The following is a 20,011-nucleotide window of genomic DNA, read 5'->3' on the forward strand; positions in this document are numbered from 1 at the left end:
AGGACAGCAGGCTGGGGCTGGGGCAGCCGCTCTCGCCTGCTTTCCAGACCCCAAGACCTGAACGCTGTGGAGCTTCTTTTGCAAGCACGGCAGGCGACCCGCAGAGCCAAGGCCGCTATCCGGAGGAAGGCGGAGTCTCCCCCGACGAGAGCCCGGGGTCCCCCTGAGGCGAGCTGCTGCCGCCGGACCCGGCCCGCTTCCCCGCACCGCCATGCCCACAGGGGGCGCTGTGGCCCACCGCACATCCGGGCACCCGCAGCGGCTGGTGGCCCTCTTTCCCCGCTAACCCCGCCCGCCGGGGCCCGCCGCTTCCGCCGCCGCCGGGCGCAGGCGCTGTGAGGGGGAGGGAGGCGCGCGCAGGCGCGCGGCCGGGTGGGCGGAGCGGGTGGGCGGTTGGTGAAGGAGGAGGGCGGGCGCGCGGGGGGAGGGAAGGAAGGAAGGAAGGTGTGAGCAGCCGCTCGCGCGCGGCGGTTGGCTGGGGTGCGCGGCGGCCGGCGGCGGCGTCCCCCACCTTCCCCCCCCGCCCCGGCCCCGCGCGACGGGCCGGGCGGCGCGAGGCGGCCCCGCGCGCTCTCCCCCCCCCGCCCCTCTCCTCCCCCGCCCGCTGGGCCGCCGCCGTTGGATGCGGGGCGGCGGCGGCAGCGCGGAGCGGAGCCGGGGTGTAAGATGGAGGGCCTGACGCTGAGCGAGGCGGAGCAGCGCTACTACTGCGACCTCTTCTCCTACTGCGACACCGAGAGCACCAAGAAGGTGGCGTCCAACGGGCGGGTCCTGGAGCTCTTCCGCGCCGCCCAGCTGCCCAACGACGTGGTCATGCAGGTATAGCCGCCGTGGGCCATCCCCGGGGGGCTGGGGGGGCTGCGGGCCCGGGCACCGCCCCGCCCCGCCGTGACTGCCGGCGGGGAGATGGCCCCGTCCGGGGCTGCCGCCCTTCCCCTCCGCAGCGCTCGCCCCGGCCGTCGCCCCCTTACCCGGCCCGGCAGCCCTTTTGGCAGGGGTTGTCCCGCCGGCGGCGGGGAGGATGGAGCGGGAGCCGCCAGCACGCTCGGGAGCTTTGTCCGGCCACCTGAGCCCCGGCGGGAGGGGAAGGCTGAGCCTCTCCGGCGGAGAGGGAAGGGCGGGGGGTGCAGCTCAGTTGCTGCGCCGAGCATGGCTGTAGCAGGCCCCCGCTTGTGTGCTTGTGGGGCCTCTGGCTACGAGGCTAGGAAGGGGCTGTCGGTAACGTCTGCTGGCGACCTCCAGCAACTGGTGGGGAAGTGTGGTGTCTGCCTCGTGTCGGCAGAGGCCATCCAAAGCACGAGAACCCCAAAGCATTTTGGGGATGCAGGGGAGGTTCGTCCCACAGTCTGCTGATGAAAAGCACCGCAGGAGGAAATCTGGGTTTGTATCGTTGAGGGCTGCTGACACTGATCCACTTCACCTAAGCCACGCAGTCTTTTTTGGACATCAGTTCCCAGCAGGTATTAACTTATCTGCAGTCATCAAAACATTTCTAACAATGAAAGATGTGGTGTTGAGAATGACACGGGCCCATACTTGCAATACGTATGTGTACAGTTTTAGCACTTATTTTCTTGGCCAGGTTACGTCTAAAAGGTGTAGCAGTATTGCAGAGCTACCGACATAGAAAAGGAAGAGCCTGCTCTGTTCTGTCTGTGTAATTATTTGAGGAAAGTATTCCCAGTGAATCCTCTTATGAACAGCTATTTGTAATAATTTGCTGCTTCTGCAGTTCCCTCTGTCATTGTTCAGTGCTTTAAAGTTTATGCAGTGTTTTGAGCTGCTGTGGGTAAAAGCGTGTCTAAAGAGCCCTACTGCCTTTTATGTAGTTTCATCCTCAGTCTAGTGAGATAAGCAGCACTTTTAACAAAGCATTAAAGTTACTGTAGCCAGAAATACAGTACATGAATTTCGGCGTTCTGCAGTTTGGTACCAGATTTCATGAGAGTACTTATACTCAATTAGGGCTACTGTTGATGTCCTTTGGGCTCCTAAGAGCAACTTGGTTAGTTAAAATGAGTTTAAGATGCAAAAAAGTGGAAGAGGGCTGAATAAGAAATGATTCTTACTGGTAAAACTAGTAATCTTATTTGATGACTTGCTAGACTGGGCTTAATGGTAAGAGAGTCTGTGCTCAGTATTATGAGTGAGGTTTCTTGAGGGTCGCCCACTGCTGCTTTTCACGTGTGGCCAACCAATTTCAGAAAAATCATCTCAGGAAAGTTCAATGTTTGCATGTTTGTTGTATTTAAAATCTATTTTCCATCAAAATTGTCTGGATCACTGTAAAGATAAAGTAGTCTAGTGCTAAAAGATTTTGTTTTATGCAGGGATTTAGTGCAAGAACTTGGAAAGACTTGGAATCTTGAATACAAGTGGCCACGGATTATATCCTTATCTGTTGCAGAGGAGGTCAGATATTTTCTTGCAAAGTAGATTGCATCTGAAGACAAGAAACTACTCAGGCATCATTCCATGGGTTCTAAATAAATTAACTCAAGCAGCAGACCTGGCTTATCACTGTAGTGATCTTAAGGAAAGCCTTGCAGTTAAAACAGCAAACAAGATATTAGATTGCCTGAGGAATGAGACTGTAAATAATACAAAGAAAGTCAAAATGCCCTTAGCAGCCTGACCCATTACAAATGTCTTGTGCAATCACTGTTGGTCACCTGTAAAGTACCCTGTACTCGTGAGGGAGAGAATCTAGTTGTCTAGTTACATTATGTTCTCTTTGAAGTGTGTCTGTACCTCAGGTTAACACAGGCATGAATACGTTGGATGGGGGCTCTTCCAAGGGAAATAGCATCTGATGCTTTGGAAGCTGCGACTATGTCACTAACACCCCTAGGTGATACAGTTTAAGAAATAAGGAAACTCTGTGAAGGAGGTGTAATTTTCTTTGGACCATGTGGTGCTATGTTCTTACCTCTTCATTTGAAGCACCTGATGCTTGTGGGGAAAGGAACTTGATTCAGTTACACAATTCTTATATAATCCTGGAATGCAAGTGTTGTACTAGTCACATGAATGCCAAGTCCCTTCGTAGGTGTGCAAAGCATAGTACAAAATTACCGCTCTTGAAACTCACAGGGTCTAAGTAGTCCCAAGGAGCTACCTTGAAGTTTTTCTTCTTCAGTAGTACAGGTCTGTAGATTCCTTTGAATGATTCAGAACTAATTCTGTTGGAAATGAAAGTGTGTGCATTTTAAGACCCACAACTTGTTTTGCTTGCAAATCTGTTGTTTAAAGGCTGGACGCACATGCAACCTTTCCTGCAAAGAGTTATGTTTATGTGAGATATCTGTCTTGGCAGCAGGAAAAATTAATCCATGTGGCTAATTGTTCCTAATCATTCTCATTTCTGCCTCTAAGGGACACTGTCAGCTGCCTGTTAAATGGGAACAAATGGATGTACAGAAGACTGAAACAGTTATGGTTGCTGTATACAAATCATATGCTCACAAAGCGACAAAACCCTGGAAAATAAAAGCTGTGTGTCCACTCAGTGTACACATCTATAAAAGAACAGCTTTCTTACCTGAACAAAAATACTACAAATTGTCTTATGTCCTTAATTGCACATGTGAGAACACCAACCTTTATTAACCCATATTTCTGCCTTTTTGTGCACATCCTTGAAATTAGCATTAAAGTAGAAGATTTGCATAGAACAGTGGGTAGAAGTAGTATGTTTGTTGGGAAAACAAGTCCATCTACTTCACAAAAGTTATGAGTCTTTAAATTGCTTGCAGGGTGTGGTTTCACATTGCAGCTAAACCGATCTAATGGTGAGTTGCTACTGAAGAAGGTGGTTCAACCTTCCTTCTTCCCCCAGCCATGTGCTCCTGTTGCTGCTTTGCCTTGCAAAGGCATTAGTCCTTGTCCGATGCTGTTGTACCCTGTCATCAGGGGCTATGCAGGTAGAAAACGAATCACAATTTTTCGTTGATTTTAACTCTGCATCAGCTAACAGTGGGATTGAATGAATGTCAGTACTGGCATGAGGAGGGAGGCAGAAAAACCATTTGCTGATGGAGGGGAAGAGGAGAACTTTCCTCTTTCTAGAGCCATTCAGCTGTGACCTGGCATGTGTTTTATGATAGCTTAATCCACAAGAAGCTGGAGGTGCCTGATGCTGGCATGGACATTCATTTGACAGTGAGCTGGTTCAGGGAACTTGTTCAGCCAAAAGTTAGGGGGTTTTGTCAAGTTATTTTTCACTTGATTCAGCTGCCTGAGCTCGTGCCTCAGTTGCATGTTCATCAGTGTTTGTATTTGCAAGCAGTGTGACACAACACAAGTGATCCCAAGGAGCTGCCATCCACTCTGTGTATTTATTTCAGAAGCATTTCTTTGATAAAGTTCTTGGTCCTGTAGACTGAATGCTAGCTGAGATTCATTAGGTGCACTCCTAGGGTGTATCTTATAGGTTAGCTTCATGCAAAAGAAATCTAGTTGCCTGTTCTGGAGTGGCTGCACAGTATGAACCAGAGCAGTGAGGGTGATCAGGAAATTGACTTCAGAAGCATGTTTTGCTTCTGACCTAAAATGCTAATGTAGGTATGCTGTTGAAATCAGTTGTTGGTGCCTCTGTACTGGTGGTGAAGTTGCTTGTAAAAGCTACAGTCAGCCAAAAAACGTATTGTGAAGTTCATTACTTGTGCATGGGATTAATATAATAGCTGTGACATTTTTTCAGTTTGTAGAATTCTTATTTAGGTGATTTAATCACAGAACATTTTATGAACTTGCACTCATTTCTTTGATTATGAATCAGAGAAGCTTTACAAGATAAGAAGCAAATCAGTTGTGCATATGATACTCATCTGAAATTGAGTCAAAGCATCTTGCTTCAAAATACATCACTAAAAAACACCAAATACGCAAGTATTTTAATGTACTTTCTCTAAAATGAATGAATTGTCATCTTCAGTGTTGACATTGTACAGTAACATTAACTGACTTATAATTTAGTGTTAGAAAGTCTTTGAAATGACAGATGAATTGTACAGTTATGCCCAGTTTCTTCAATTAACAATATGCTTGCATTAGCCCATTAAAAACCTAGTCTAAAGCTTATTTTTGAGTCTTGTTAGCCAATTTCAAGCTTTTTTTTTTTCATTTCTAAGAAGTCTTTACAGACAGATTAGTTTTGATTGTTCTTGTGTCATTGATGAAAAAAAATTACTGTCTCTGGTTGTCTACCTCAACTCTCTGTTAGAGTTTGCTGCCTTCGCATCAAAAGTTGTAAGAAAGTGCATACCTGTGATGTAGATGCTTCATTGTAAAGTTCAGACTCTTAGTGTAAAGCCTTATTCATCAGGTACAATTTCTGCACTGTGCAGAAAACTATCTAAGGTGCAGGCATGTGCTGTCGTCTGCTGTTCTTGGAGTGACAGCTTTTGGCAAACACAGGGAAATGGATAACATGGAATGGTAGTTTCCTCAGATGTCAGAGCTCATCTGTGTCAAGTGGCGCAATTATAATTGGAATTATAATCCATAGGCAGAACACGGCAAAACAAAATTGCAGGTTCTTGATTTAAAATATTGGCCTCTCTGTTGGAGAATGAATGTAGAGAGAAAGGGATCTAAGAAGAGAAAAACTTGTTCACAGTGATTTTATTGTTGCAGTTAGTGTTTCAGTGAATTTTCCTACACAAAGAGTACCTTTTTATCAAATCAGTAGAATTTACTAAATGCCAACTGCAAATGGAAACTGAGCCGTGCTCAGGATTACCTGTGTGGTAGAGACATGCAGAAGACTCAACCTTGTTCTGATTAATTTGCTGAATTTATTATCTTTTCAGAACTGGTGGGGTAAGAAGTTATAATTCCTTATACACTGCAAATCTCATGCCTTCTTTTCAGTGTATATTTAAAAATACATGGCACTTTCAGATCTTTAAAAAAAAAAAAGTACGCTGTATAAAAAGCTTTTCTCTCCTAATACTGATCTCTACCTAATCTGCAAACAAGCTGAAATTTTAAAAAGAGATCACTTAATTGAATCCAATCCATACATTTTGGGTTTATAGTTTTTTATTTTAAAGCTTACAGCTTTTCCATATGACATTTTAAAATAAAATTAGTTTAGATTTCTTCTGAGGCGGTACTCAAACAGGTCATTACTAAGGCATTCTGCCAATGTAGAAATGTGTAACTATAGCATTTTTCTTACTCATTCTTGGTATTTTGTTAGCCTGAGTACCATAATGTTGATAAGTCTGTAGCCTTTTAGGATTACAATCATATGTAATTTATATATAGCATTTATATATAGTATTTACATATTTAAAGGATGTTTGTATATATGTTATGCTGTATCTCTTTTCTTGTTTAGGAAATAACTGTTAGAAATCTGTTGTAAATACAAACAGTACCTGGATGGGCAGTTAAGAATATCTGATTTGTGAATTACATATTTATTTTTTCCCCCTCAAATGTTATTGTAATAGAGTATTTTTCTTTTCCTCTCATCTGAGCAGTAGGTTAGTTTTGTTCCTCTGTAATGATGAGATACATAAGCAGTCGTACTTTCTGCTAGTGCTAGAAATGGCTCTTAGTCTGCTTTGTATCCTGTGAACTGTGCTTTGAGTTTTCTGCAGAGTTCTGGTAAAAATGTTTACTTTAATGTTACCTTCACAGAGACTATAGTGGGCTGCAAACTGTGTTGTGTTTTGTTTTTTGTTTTTTTTTTTTTTTTTTTTTTTACAGTTAATTCATTTGAGTAGTCTCATATCTCAGCAGTGTTTAGTCAGAGAATAATCATTGTTTTTGAAACGAAAGGCAGGAAGTTACTGGTAAAACTTTAGGACTGTAGATTACGTCTATTGGACTTGTTTTCAGCTGATTTCTCAGTGTAATTGACTGGCATTCATACTGTATAGTCACTTACATAGTAAATAATTCCTTCATAATTCCATATGCCAGCACAGCACTCAGCTAATTTCAAGTATCACAACTCAGCTTTGTTTGAAAACAGTTTATTTTTTTCTTTTTAAATGTGCCGTCAGCTGACAGCAGGGATGATTAATGTCCATTCCGACACCACTGGGTAGAATTCTAAAATCTCTTCAGAAATATCAGGGCCTTCGGAAAATGCAGCTGTCTTAGAATCAAGTTAGCTGTACAAAATTATGGATTGTAAACTTGATCTTTTTCATGTAAAGGTGATTCTTTTGTATTAGAAGTTTTGAGCACTTCACTGACTGCCTGTGAAAATGGCAAACATGCCTTCATCTTAGTCTAATCTTCAATAAATATTACTGTAGATACTGTGAAATTATAGGACTTTGCTGGCAGTCTCTATGACTTTTCAATTATATTTGGTAGCTTTCAAAATATTAGTCCTTACAGACAGGTCATAAATATTTGCTGTTTAGATTAGTTCTCCTTGTAGAATTCCTAGACTTCAAATTGGAGTTCTGCTCTTTGGTTACATGAGTTTGAAGTCAGAAGTGAGTGTGGGAGCAATAAGTTGACTACCAGCTTTTTCTTGCTGGAGTTCCAGTAATGATTAGTGTTAAGAATACATTTCCCACTTGTTCTTTTTCCTTTACCATTTCCATAGGGATATTATTAAGCCAGCGGTGTCATTCTTTCTAAAATAACATACTAAGTTGGTGATCATGTTTGTCACTTGCTTGTTTTTCCACTAAAGAGTTAAATTATCCCCTGCACTTGTTATACAAAAATACATTATAACTTAGGCATACCTGTCTGTGTATAGGAACTGTGTTTTGATAGCTTAAAGGACTTGGAAAAGATGACAGACTGACCTGAATTTCTGGAATGATTGACTTCTGATGTCTAAAATGCTCCTGAAGTATGGTAACAGTACAATTAGTAGACTCAGTTTCAAATACGTCGTTCAACTTCAGAAATCCCAGAAAAGGGTGACCATGACAGAGCTGTGTAGATTTAACATTAGGTGCTAACTGTTTCCTGCTTTGGACTATTAGTTGTGAATTTTGTAGAAAAGTCTGTTCTTACTGCAACAGTGTGTACGACTCGTTTTTTTTCTGAATTAAAATGTCTTAAATCATTTAAGACCTAGTGTAAGCAGCTGTGTTCTGAGTCTCAAATGTAGCTCTGTAAATGTGCAGTTTTTAGAATTTTAACTAAGTTAAACTTTGATAGACACATTGTTAAGACTTGTTAAAGCCTTACTGGGAAAAGGAGAGCAGTGCAAAGCTAAGTAATTAATTAATGCTGGTCAGATTGATCCTCGGAAGAAAACAGATTGAGATGGGAAAGCAGTGTAAAGTAATGGGCACAGTAGCTTCAGGTGGACTTGTATGGAAATGCTCTATTTGGCCAGGCCACAGCAGGACCGCTAATTCTGGGATTAGAGTGTGCCTTAATCTTCATTTTACATTAGCACAAAACCAGAAGCCTGTGTCCATTCTTGGAGGCCCTTATGTCTTACATTTGTTCTGGCATAGTGGTAAAAGGTGATGTGTGGAGAAAATATTAAAATCAAAAAAGTAAGAAATTAATTATTAGCAAAGGATGTCAGTCACTAGAGGTCTGAAAGGAATCAAAACGTCTATATAAATGCCACTGTCTTCAGCATTTAGCACCGAAGTAGAAATTTTGCAGGAAGAATATTCAACTTAATGCTGCTTGGCAGGAGCATCCACAATTAGAATATAACATGTGACCTCCCTTGCATTATTTTTTGTTGGAGTGGTAATTTGAAATACTAAATATATTATTGCGGTAAAATACCTCTCTAATGCCTGCTGAAGCTAGGTGCTTTCTTGGCACTTATATGATACTTTAGCTGCTCCTTTTTGTTCCAGAAAATGCAACCGCTTGAATGTTAAAGAGTCATCCTGGAGTCTCAAATCATCACAGACTGGCTTGGGCATTGACAGTTCTTGCTTAAGTGTGTTTCTTCATCTCCTATTGTTTGAACTCTTCATGGCACCACCAGGAAAAAGGAGACACCCTTGTTTTGAGAGCAGTTCTTATGTTCATGTATCAGGCAGCTATCTTTCCCTTCTAAGGAGGGCTGCTTTGGGCAAGGCAAAGAAGGTGGAGTAGCAAGTGCTCTTGATGAGGTGTTCTGTTCAGGTGCCTAATTTCAATGCATTCCACCCCTTGTAAATGCAAAGTACACAACTTTCTTGAGGCTGCAGCTTTACAAGAAGTTTAGAGTCAAATGAACAAATTATTGCTACCAGACACATGTTCCCATGTGTCTTGTAGCTGCTGAGGTGTTCATTGGTTGTACAGTAGACATTGAGTTTAATAAAAGATCAGATAAGTGACACTAACTTTTTGCTGGCTTATGGAGTGGAGTCGTCATGCTGTGTGATCAGACAGATGAGCAACAGCTAGTGCTCAGGAATGGGGAACTATGCAGCTGAGAGTAGAGAAGGGAGGAGCTATTTGGGTTAAGCAGTAATGTAAAATTGCATAGGAAGAGGAGAAAGGTATGTGGAATATCTCCTTTTAAAAGAACCTCTCGTTATGTATTGAGAATTAAAAATTATTCTTGTAGGTCCCCAGGCTGTCTTTTGCTGCTTCAGGTTTGGTGTTTTGTTTTTATTTCCAGTTTTTCTTGCTGCTTTATTACCACTGCTGCTCATAAGGTACCTTCCTCATGAGCACCGACTCTGCCAGAAGAACAGGAGAGAGAATCTTAATGCAAGCAAAGATAACTCTGCCTTGAGGTCTTCCAGCTATGGCTTTTTACTTGGGAGGATAGTAGTTGCTTTCTAGTGAGTGTTCATCTGTCTGGATTTTCCTTTGTTGGTGCTATTGAACATGTCAGAAAGGAATATGCTTATTTATTCTGCCCTTTTTTTGAGGGTATTTGACAATAATTTGTTTATGGGTTATAGTAGAGTAGGACAGTCTAGATCTTCGGAGAAATGGGCCCTCTAAATCAATATCTTGAACTGTTTTGTAGTTGCACGTAGGGTGCATCTACCTCATCTTTGTGGATTAATTGATGGTGTTTACCATGTGCTACCAAATCAAGAAGGGAACCACTGGAGCTCTGCAGGTAAGATTCATGTGTTTGACTTGTAACAGCTTTTGCAGCAGCTATTAGCAAGATCACAAACTGATTACAAATGGAAAAATCAAAGCTACTGCGTTAGGAAGTGTCTCTGATAAGTGAGGCTAATCCACCATGAACATATGTGCTGCCAGGAACAATAGAAGATGCTGCAGACCCCTTTTGGAATGGGTTGAAGTCAGGAATCACACAAAATGTAACTGGTTCAAAAAGTACTACAGTAGGTAAAAATTCTGTGGGGTTTTTGTGTGTGGTGTTCAATGTATTCACTTGTGAAGATACATATTTATTATGTGCATCTGTCATAAATCCGTTTTAAATTGTCAGTGGTTTTTGTTTGCTGCTTTTCTATTACCAGAGTGAAAGCATGACTCTAAATCTGCCAACCCTTACTCAGGGAGTGGACATCCTTGTAAAACAGATCCCAAAGTAAGGGGCAGAATCATTCTTCTGAGGCTTAAAATACTGGTTCATTTTTTGACCAGCTAATTAACTTCCTTCTTTCTGATGTGATTAATTCTGAAATTTCATTTGATTGAAACAAAAGTATGTTTGAACTTCAAATGACCTTAGAATGGGAAAGTTTAGTTCTAAGTATCTATAGAGAATTAATTATCAGAGCTGATGAGTAGGGGCTTTTTTCGTGATGGTGTTTTAGCGGTCTGCTTCCACTGTGGATACATGCAGTGTGAAAATCAAGGGTGGAGACGTATTAGGAGAGGCTCAGACAGTAGGAGACTCTAAATAGTTCATTGCCAGAGAGCGTGTGTTGTCTTGGAAGTCCTCCAATACTATTGCTTTTATTTCTTTAAAGGCCTCTGTTCGGAAGCCAGGTTTGTGGCATTGACTGAGATTCATCTTCATGGAACAGCCAGTAAGACTTAAAAGGAAGACCTTACAATTCGTTATGCAACAAAGTACAACATCCCAAATATACCCTGTGCCTGGGAGTTCTTAGTATCAACTAATTAAGTATATTTACTACTGTGCTTCTTAAGTACCTAATAAGATAAATGTATGTATTAGTGGTAATGTTATTCTTGCTGTTCAGCACGTGAACGTTTCCTACTTCACACTTACTGAATTAAGTATAGCAGTTCTTGATATCCTTCATAAATGCATTTTGCATATGATCTTCGGATAGGTGTAAGACTGTTTAAATATTTGTCATATACTGCTATTCATGCTGAAAGATAGAATTCAGAGCAATACTTGGACTGCTTTTTAGTGGCATTTTTTTGTCCTGTCCCCAGCTTTTTTTTTCTTGTGTGCCATCATGTGCCAAGGTTGTGGAGCCTTGCAGAGAACTGGGTCAGAGACTTGACTTGGTTAAAAATAACTGATCAAAAGAAGGATCTTTGTCAGTTCTCTGTCTTGTTCCTATGCCGTCAACAACTGTTGCGTCTTAGAAGCTACTTGTCAAGTGAGATTTTTTTTTTCTGAAGAAAAGTTGAAAAATCTTGATGAATAATTAATCAGTAATGCTTTGTCCAGTTGGTGATAGGTGAGAGGCTGTAGTTAGAAAACTGTGTGAGGATGTGGTTTGCAATTAGTGAGACAGATAGAGATAAATGAAGTGACAGGAATTGATCTGTTGAACAGTGGTTGCAGAGTAACAAGATTAGAAGGTAGCGAATTGTCAGGAGAGAAATGTATTCAATCTAGGAAAAAAAGCGCAAAGGAGACTTTGATATGTAGTGATGGTCAGGTGTTTTTTTCCTGCTACAATAGCAATGATTAGGAAGTACTTTTTTTCAATTTCTCTTACACATCCTGATACTACATTACACCGTAGAGATAATACGGTTAATTTTTGCTGTAGCTGAGATGAGTGGATTACATGAGTTCAGGCAAGCACTTTGTAGGACAGCATATTCTAGTACCCAATTTGAGGCTGTATTCCAATAAACTTTTAATTTGGAAAACATCCTGTCATATCTTTTTAATGCTTAAGTTTGCGAAGAGCTTTAGAATTTTCATCAATGAATTGATTCTTATGGGATACAGAAATAACATTGTGGACATGATAATGTTTTTAATTTTAAACTGTGAATCAAAATCAATCTGTAGTCAGTTACATTTTTGTTAAATAACGTAAAACTGAATGTAGGTTATTCTGTTTAATTTTTTACCTTTTTTATCTGAAGTAAACTTAGCTTTTTTAAAATGTATTGCTTGCTTTCCATTAAAAGGTTATTGTCAATATGCACAGTAAAACTCAAAAATCATGTACTAAATACTGAAGCACAAATATATTCATATGGTCTGGTTTAACTCAAGTTTGTATCAAATATTGTAAATGAATGTGAAAACTTGTTTTGCACCTCTGGTGCATGATTTACATGCTGTTGTTCATGGGATTGTTTAATTTAAATGTAAGAGAAAACTTTCTTACTGTAAGGGTGATCAAACACTGGAAGGGGTTGCTCAAAGAGGTTGTTGAGTCTCCCTCCTTGGATATACTCAACATACAACTGGACATGGTCCTAAGCAACCTGCTGTAGCTGAGCCTGCTTTGAGCAGGGGTGGCGAAGTGGATGATCTCCAGAGGACCTTTCCAAGCTCAATTATTCTGTAATTCTACATAGGGTTTCTTTCTGTTCATTAAAGAAAAAAAGTCTTACACCAACAATACAAGCACAAAAATTCCTGCCAAGTCACAGTAGGACTACTAGAATACCTCAAATTAAGAATGTGTTAATAAAATCAGGACCAAAATGTATATTCTGAATCCCAGTTCTTCTTTCTTGCTTTGTATCATTATGTGATTTTTTAAATTTTTATTTATTTATTTTTAGTGAACAGTCTTCCGTTAATGTTCTAGTTCAGATGAGGTGATACAGAAGGTCCTCCTTTGGCTTTTTCACTTCCTCCTCTTGTCAGCATACACCATGTGTGTTGTAACTTCCAGCCTTCAAAAGTTGTCTTAAAGTCTTGCCTCTTACCACCCTCTGGTATGGGACAGTAGGTGCTTCAGTAACTGTCTCCAAGCAGGTGAAATGTTTTTATCTTTACTGTGTAGGTGGCATGCGTGTTGCTTCATTTATTGTTTTACCATTTAAGTAATCCCTGCTTAAATACTGTTGTACTTTTGCATGAATAATGTTTACAGGTAATGGGCTTGATTTGCTGTGTAGAAGAAACTGGGGGGGGGGGGAGCGTGATATTCTGGAAAGACTCTCCCAGAGAGGTTTTCTGAGTTCTGGGAAGTGTGTTTCACCACATTTGATAGAAATATGATTTGTTCCACGTCACCTGGAATTTCTAAAGGTTCTCAAGTCTTAGTTTTTTTGGTTCACAAACCTTTCCAAGTTCAAGGACCTCTTACTTGAAACCTGCAAAAGTTCTAGAAGGTATGTGCTTGAAACAGTGCCCTTTGTCAACATATTGCTTCCTATGCATGCCTGATCTGCACCAACTCCTGATATTTTTGGTGCTGCTGTTAATTCTTTGCAGTACGATGACGGAGCATGCAATTTCATAATTTACAGCTGCTGCACTGAGGTTTATTTTCTTTGTATCAATAGCTTCCAGTAATTCTAGAGCTTCACAGAGTTGTTTGCCTTAATCCGGTTAATTGCAGTAGTGTGACCTCAAGATCTTCATATCTAGGGAGATGAAAACAGTCATGGAGCATTTTGTCTTGAAGATGGCTCTGCATTCCTTGAAGAGTTTAAGGAAATTCCTTATCCTCTCTGTTTCTAAGAAGATGAAAGCCCTAAACATAAATCTCAGAGAAGCAATCCCTTGATTATTTTTTTTATTGTTATTCCATCCCCCCTCCCCCATTAGTATAGCTTATTACCTGTTGAATGTTTAAATCCTCCTTCAAGAAGATTATAGGTAGGTTGTTTTGAGTATGTTCAAGCATGCTGTCACTCAGCAGAGGGGTCTTTGATTAGATGTTTACATTTAATGGTTTTACTCAACCTTCAGTCGTGTTTCAGATTGCATTATATTCTGTGTTTGAAACAGAGGGCTCCTTTAGCTATCTATGGATGGCTTTGACAGCAACTTGTTCAGCAGCATAAGGGCATTCTTTTTTGTTAAGGGTTTGGGGTTTTTTTTATCCTTAGCTTTTTCTTTTTCTTGATACTTAGATTTGGCATATTTTCTACGTTTCTATCTATTTACTTTGAATCCATGCTTGTCTTTCCTTTCTAATACTTACCTGCCATGGTAGCTTAATTATTAATTCAGTTTTTAACCGAAGTATTTTTTCAATCTGGCAGTACTAACTAGCTCCAAACAAGATAATTTCTAGTCCAGCACTGTCTTTGAAATTGCCCAAAGCCATTACTGCCTAATGATTCCATAGGCTCCAAATGCCTGCGTCAGTGCTTCCTTTCATAAGAAGCTTTTCCAGAGTCTGCTCAGTTACTTATCTGTCAATGCTAGGCCACTGGATCCACAAGCTTTTTCTGTGTTGGGTGTAGTCAAGTATATGGATGTTCATCAATCTTCTAGGGTACAGCGCTTTAAAAAAAGAAATCACTCTTGCTGTCGCACTGGTTTTGATTGCTAGCTGTCTCTTGAATCTCCACTACTTTAGTTCTGTCAGTTATTTGAATGTAGTGTAATTATTTTTGGCATTAGATTGGGTACAGGCAATTTATTTTAGATGTTGATGCCTCAAAATTTTTATTGCTTGAGTTGTCAGCTGTCAATTTACACGGTCACTTCTTTCCTCATGGAACTTTTTGTAGTCCAACCAGCTTATTGAAACTAAAGTATTCAACTGTATTGAGTAATTTTCTTTTAGTTAATGAACTTCAGAAAGTGCCCTGTTATCCCCTGACTTCTGTCCAGACATCATGCTGCAGAAATACTATAATGGGAAAATACAATTAACACAGGTGCTGTAGGACAATGTGGGAAGTGTAATGCAGACATAGCCAAATGATTTAATGCAGCTAGTTTCTGTCCAGCAGGATTTGAGCTGCATGCACAGCCCTAGAGCTGCTGATCCTCTTGGAAGTTCTTTGGGACTAAGTGTGTGTCAACTTCCGACACCTTCCTGTGACAGGTTTTACAACAGCTTATTTTCCTGAGGCCTTAGAATCCTGGTGCATGGTAAGGAAATACCCAAGCAGCTTTTTGTTGAGCCATATCTAGCTCAAGTGTTGTTAATAAACCCATCTGTTTGATTGTACAGAGTTACCAAAGCCTGTTTCAGCAGTGCTGAAGCATACAGACTAACTCCTCGTTGATAATGTTGTTCAGTTGTCACTATGTGAAAATGTAGTTGACTACTTCAGTTGGAACTTGCCTGCAAGCAGGCCTCCTCTGCCCTTCAGAACTGTGTCCTCTGAAAGCCGGGAAATCTTTCAGGACAGCCTTCTCGAAGTCCAGTATCAATCCATTCCAGTAGTTAGGAAAATGAGCAGATGTGTCAAGAGACCACATTTGCCAAATGGGGAACTTAAGACTGAGCCCTGGTAGGAAGGGTGAGGAGAGAAATTAGTGTTGGTGGATGTAGATGAGACTGAGATTCTCAGTGCCTTCTCTGCATTGATCTTCACAGAAAAGGTCTCATGGGTCTTTGCGCCTGGAGATGGGATTGAAGGAGGAGAGAAACTACTAGTACTGCAAGAAGATTGATGGATCTCTTGAGAAATACCAAGTTCATGGGATTAGATGGGATGCTTCTGAGGGTGCTGAGAGAGCTAGTTAATGTCATTGCAAGCCAGCTTTCTCTTTGAACAGTTGTGGAGACCAGGGGTGGGCCTCAGTGACTGGAGAAAGACATGTTGCAGCCGTCTTCAGGAGGGGCAGGAAGGTTGATTTGGGGAACTGCAGGCTGGTCAGCTGCACTTTGGTCCCTGAGAAATTGTGAAACAAGTCTGCTTGGAAGCCATTTCTAGGTACGTGAAGTGAAAACGGTAATTAGGATTAGCAAGCATGGATTTACTAAGGGTACCAGATTGTCTGATGTGATGGAAAGACTAGAACTGTGGTTGAGGTGAGAAAAGCAGTATGTCGTCTACCTTGACTTCAACGAGGCTTTCACAAGGTGTCCAGGAGCATCCTTGTGTCTCATTTGGAATGTTACAGTCTAGATGAGACTGCTAGGTAGATAAAAAGACAGTCTGGATCATTGAGCTCAGAGGGTCTGATGTGGGACATGTATGCTTGGTATCTTATCAGTGACCTGGCACAAGCAGGAATGCACCCTCGGCAAGTTTGCAGGTCTTTGAATTTTGTCTGAGAATTATTTAAATGTCTTCATCTTGTGTTTCTGGATTACATCTGACAATATAATACTAAAATTTTTGAATACTATTCCTTTCTGTTGCAGTTACTGAAGACAGACAATATAGCTGCCTAATGGAGTAGCTAGTAGTGACATAAGATGTTTATTGTGTGCTTTCTTGGTGGGTTTCTGGGTTTTGGTTTTGTTTTTTTTTTTTTTTTTTTTTTAAATGAACGTGGCCCCAGTTACTCTCTGTTACTCTACCTGACATGGACTGTGTAGAACCTCTGAACTGTAGGTGAAAGAAAAGGTGTATAATTGTGAAAATATTAAGTTTTAGACTTTGTACTTTTGCTGGACTCTGACTCATGTCACATCATATTTGGAGATTGCACATGAAGTTGTTACTGAAAGATTGTATATATGAAGTAGTTACAAACACTTAATGCAAGGCATGCTGCTCTTCAGTGTATGAAATCACCTCTGTAGAGCAGTTCGTGTTTTAAATTTCTTTGTACAAGTAACTATGTGTTTTGTTTCAGATTATGGAGCTTTGTGGTGCAACAAGACTTGGCTATTTTGGAAGAAGTCAATTTTACATTGCTTTGAAACTTGTTGCTGTGGCCCAGTCTGGTCTCCCTCTAAGAGTGGAAAGCTTAAATACAGGTAAATCACAGAATCGGGGGAATTGAGTCGCTAAGTGGAATTATTGTACTTGGCTCACAGATTCTTGTTGGGTAACCTTGTAAATTAGGGTGGTATGTCTTTTTATACATGTTGCAAACTTAAAAAAAAAAAAGTGGGGAAGTGGGGGGACTATGAGGGAGTGTATTCTTACTGTACAATAAATACGAGGTGAAATTCCTTACTTTTACTGAATAAGTATTGTGTTCATCACAGGGTAAATGAACAACTACTGCTGACTATTGTGTAGGTACAAGTTCATTCTATAAGTTACTAATGTGAGAACTTGTGTGCTATATCTGCTGAAAAAGGTACTAGTAGGACTAATGTGAATTGGAAGGAAAAGAAGAATGCAACATTTGCAGGCTTTTATAGGTGCTAGTTTATGAAGTCTCAATTGCAACAAATGAAAGGTCGTATTTTCTAAAGCTGTGTTCCTTTGCATTTGGCTTGATGGTTTTCTCCCTTCTTAGTGCAAATATGCAGATTAGTCGTTTAAGACTTTTTTCTAGTGAAAAACCTGACCTGTAAAAGATCTTTGAAGTCTGTTATCAGCCAAAATACCTGTTATCCTACTTTTCAAAGGTCAACTGTGGTGTGGGTAGTGAAAAAGGAACAGGAGAAAGATTCACTCTTGGGAGATGGTTGAGAACAGCAGAAAGAGCTTTGTTATGTGGCTCTGCTGTAGCCTTCCGAGTGACATAAGTGGATCCATGTCAGTGTTCCTCTGCAAGATTAAAAGAGATTTAGCAAGATGAAATAGTGAGTTTTAAGCCACTGTAGCCCTTTGCAGCATAATACACAACTCACAACTTATAAATATCTTTGGAGCTCAGCTTTGCCTTAAAGTGACTTCCCTAGTAGATTTTATGTCTTTAGAATACAAATTATGATATAACTTTTATATGCTAGGAGTTAAAAGGAAGTTTTGGAATTTTTTGTGTCTAAAGGATATAGATTAAACAAAGTAGTTAAGGAGACTGTTAAAACCAATCTGATAGGACTCAAGTATTTGAAAAAGATATATAAAAAAAAGTAATTGTAATGTATACTTTTATAATGATGTTTATTCTAGGCTCATACAAACAGCATAAACTACTGTCATGTTTTTTTGTAGCTTTTTGGAAAAGTGCATTGTTTCAGTCAACGTTTTGCTAGTATTCAAGTTCCTTTCTGCTCATAAGCCACCCTATGTTTATAGTCTCTCTTCCTATTTTTCCTGATGAGTGTTCCCAAATCTAAAGCCTTCAGCAAGCTGTAGCAGATTGCCCTTGAATCAGAAAGTTGGAAAAGGGAACTTCAACTCTTAATATCTGATAAAACTGGGACTTGATATAACAATTGTAGGATTTCTCATCAAATGCCTGTTGAAGAAGGCAAAGTCTAAAATGTATGTAGCTTTTTCAAGAGTTTTTTATATGCTTGATTTTATTTTAATGCAAGATACGTTAACTGGAAGGAACTTTTCTATTTGAAAAAAAGAAGGAAGAAATTTGAAGGAAGGAATTGAAGTTACAGAATTGGTTTCAAAATATAAAATATATTGCTATAAAATCAGCAGCCGTTGGAACTTTCATAATGGACAATCTTTCCTTGATTCATGGCAATGCTAGAAATACTTGTAATGGTTTCTGGACTTCTAGGAATAATATTCTGTAACTGCTTCCAAACCTACTAAATAGAACAAGTACAATTGACAGAACATTTATTTTTACTCTAACTGTTTTTAGCTTTGGTTGTCTGTTGCCTTGGTTGCAGTGGTTCCAGTCCTGTCTATGAAGTTCCTGCTCCTAGGGTGATTCAAGTGTTGTTGTAGCAGCTACTAAACAGCTAAAATACAGCAGGCTGAAGACGCATAAAATGGTTGTGAGCTTCCTTGGAAAACTGGGGTTCAGCAACCTGGCCAGCTGGGTTCTGCCCACAGTTCATCTCCAAGAGGTCTTGAAGAGGAACTGTTAGAGCCATCCTAAACTAAACCGTATACTCTTTCTGTCTTCAAAGTAAAACATTTAGTTAAAACTTAAATTTTAGGACATCTACCTTTTAGCTCTGCATTCTATGGATGTTTTATTTAATGATTATCTTAATGTTATTCACTCTTTTATCTTGCTGTTTTCACTGCTGCTCTTGTTTCTTTTGCCCTTTGGTTCAGTGTGTGTCTTCAGTAGACAGGAAGCTTGCTTTATGTGAGCTGGTGAGTGGAGACTGCAGTCAAATTTTGAGTACTAAGTCCATCCAACACAAGTGTCATCTAGTTGATTCTTAGTTAAATAAGTGCTTTTTTTGATTACTCAGATGTGCAATGTAGTAAAAATACTGGCTTTTAATTATTATACTACAAGCCTCTAAATCTGTTATTCCTTTCTCCCAGAAAATTTTCCTTGTAGTAAGCTAAAAATTGAGGAATTCATGAACACTGTCTATTCTAAAGTAATGTTTACTTTCTAAGTACGGAATACAGTTTTGGATGGAAAAAAATGTTAACAAGGTTGTGGACATAAAAAGTACAGAGAACTTCCTAATTTTTCAATATCAAGATTTAATTCCATTCATAACAGCTATTGCATTTATAATTGAGGGATTTCTGAATGGTAACAAAGGTTCTAGTGTTGAAATGGGACTTTCTGCTGCAAAGACACAGGAGTGGGGTAAAAATGGCAGATTTCAATTGGCCACGTAGAAACATAGTACAGCAAAACAAGTTGATTTATGCAGTCTTTTTTTTAAAGGCGGTAATAGAGTATTTTGTGTTCCTTCTGAACCCTCTGTATTGTCTTGTGAAATAGTGCTAGATATCTCACGCCAAAGCCTCATGTTGGAACAACCGATTGCATAGACTTCCCCTGTGTCAGTTGGATGTTCTAGTGTCTGCGTTATCCCGTTTTGCAAGAATACAAATTCTCACATGTACACAGTGACTTTTTTTACTTTTTGTCTGGCTGTAGGTCACTGTTTAGCTACATTAATAACTTTCCTAGTGCAACATATGGGCTACAAGGCTAATGTGAAATGGACACCTACGACTAAGGAAGGCATCAGGAATTGTTTTAACAGGGTTTCCATGTGATGGGTAACCACAAATTTAGCAAAGAGGCTGT

The 20,011-nt window shown here is 40.1% G+C and overlaps 1 protein-coding gene across 12 annotated transcripts in view; it reads left to right on the plus strand.

Annotated features, from left to right (window-relative positions):
• Window positions 1-381: 381 nt before the first annotated feature.
• REPS1 (RALBP1 associated Eps domain containing 1) overlaps window positions 382-20,011 on the plus strand; it is a 63,743-nt gene continuing 44,113 nt past the window's right edge. For all 12 annotated transcript variants that reach the window (XM_063329466.1, XM_063329478.1, XM_063329468.1 and 9 more), the window contains exons 1-2: window positions 382-819; window positions 16,772-16,895. In XM_063329466.1, coding sequence (XP_063185536.1) covers window positions 667-819; window positions 16,772-16,895 — 277 coding nt within the window. In that variant the 5' untranslated portion in view covers window positions 382-666. The remainder of the gene's footprint in view (window positions 820-16,771; window positions 16,896-20,011) is intronic.

This window comes from Chroicocephalus ridibundus, chromosome 3, assembly GCF_963924245.1.
Source record: "Chroicocephalus ridibundus chromosome 3, bChrRid1.1, whole genome shotgun sequence".
In the NCBI taxonomy this organism is placed as follows: Eukaryota; Metazoa; Chordata; class Aves; order Charadriiformes; family Laridae; genus Chroicocephalus; species Chroicocephalus ridibundus.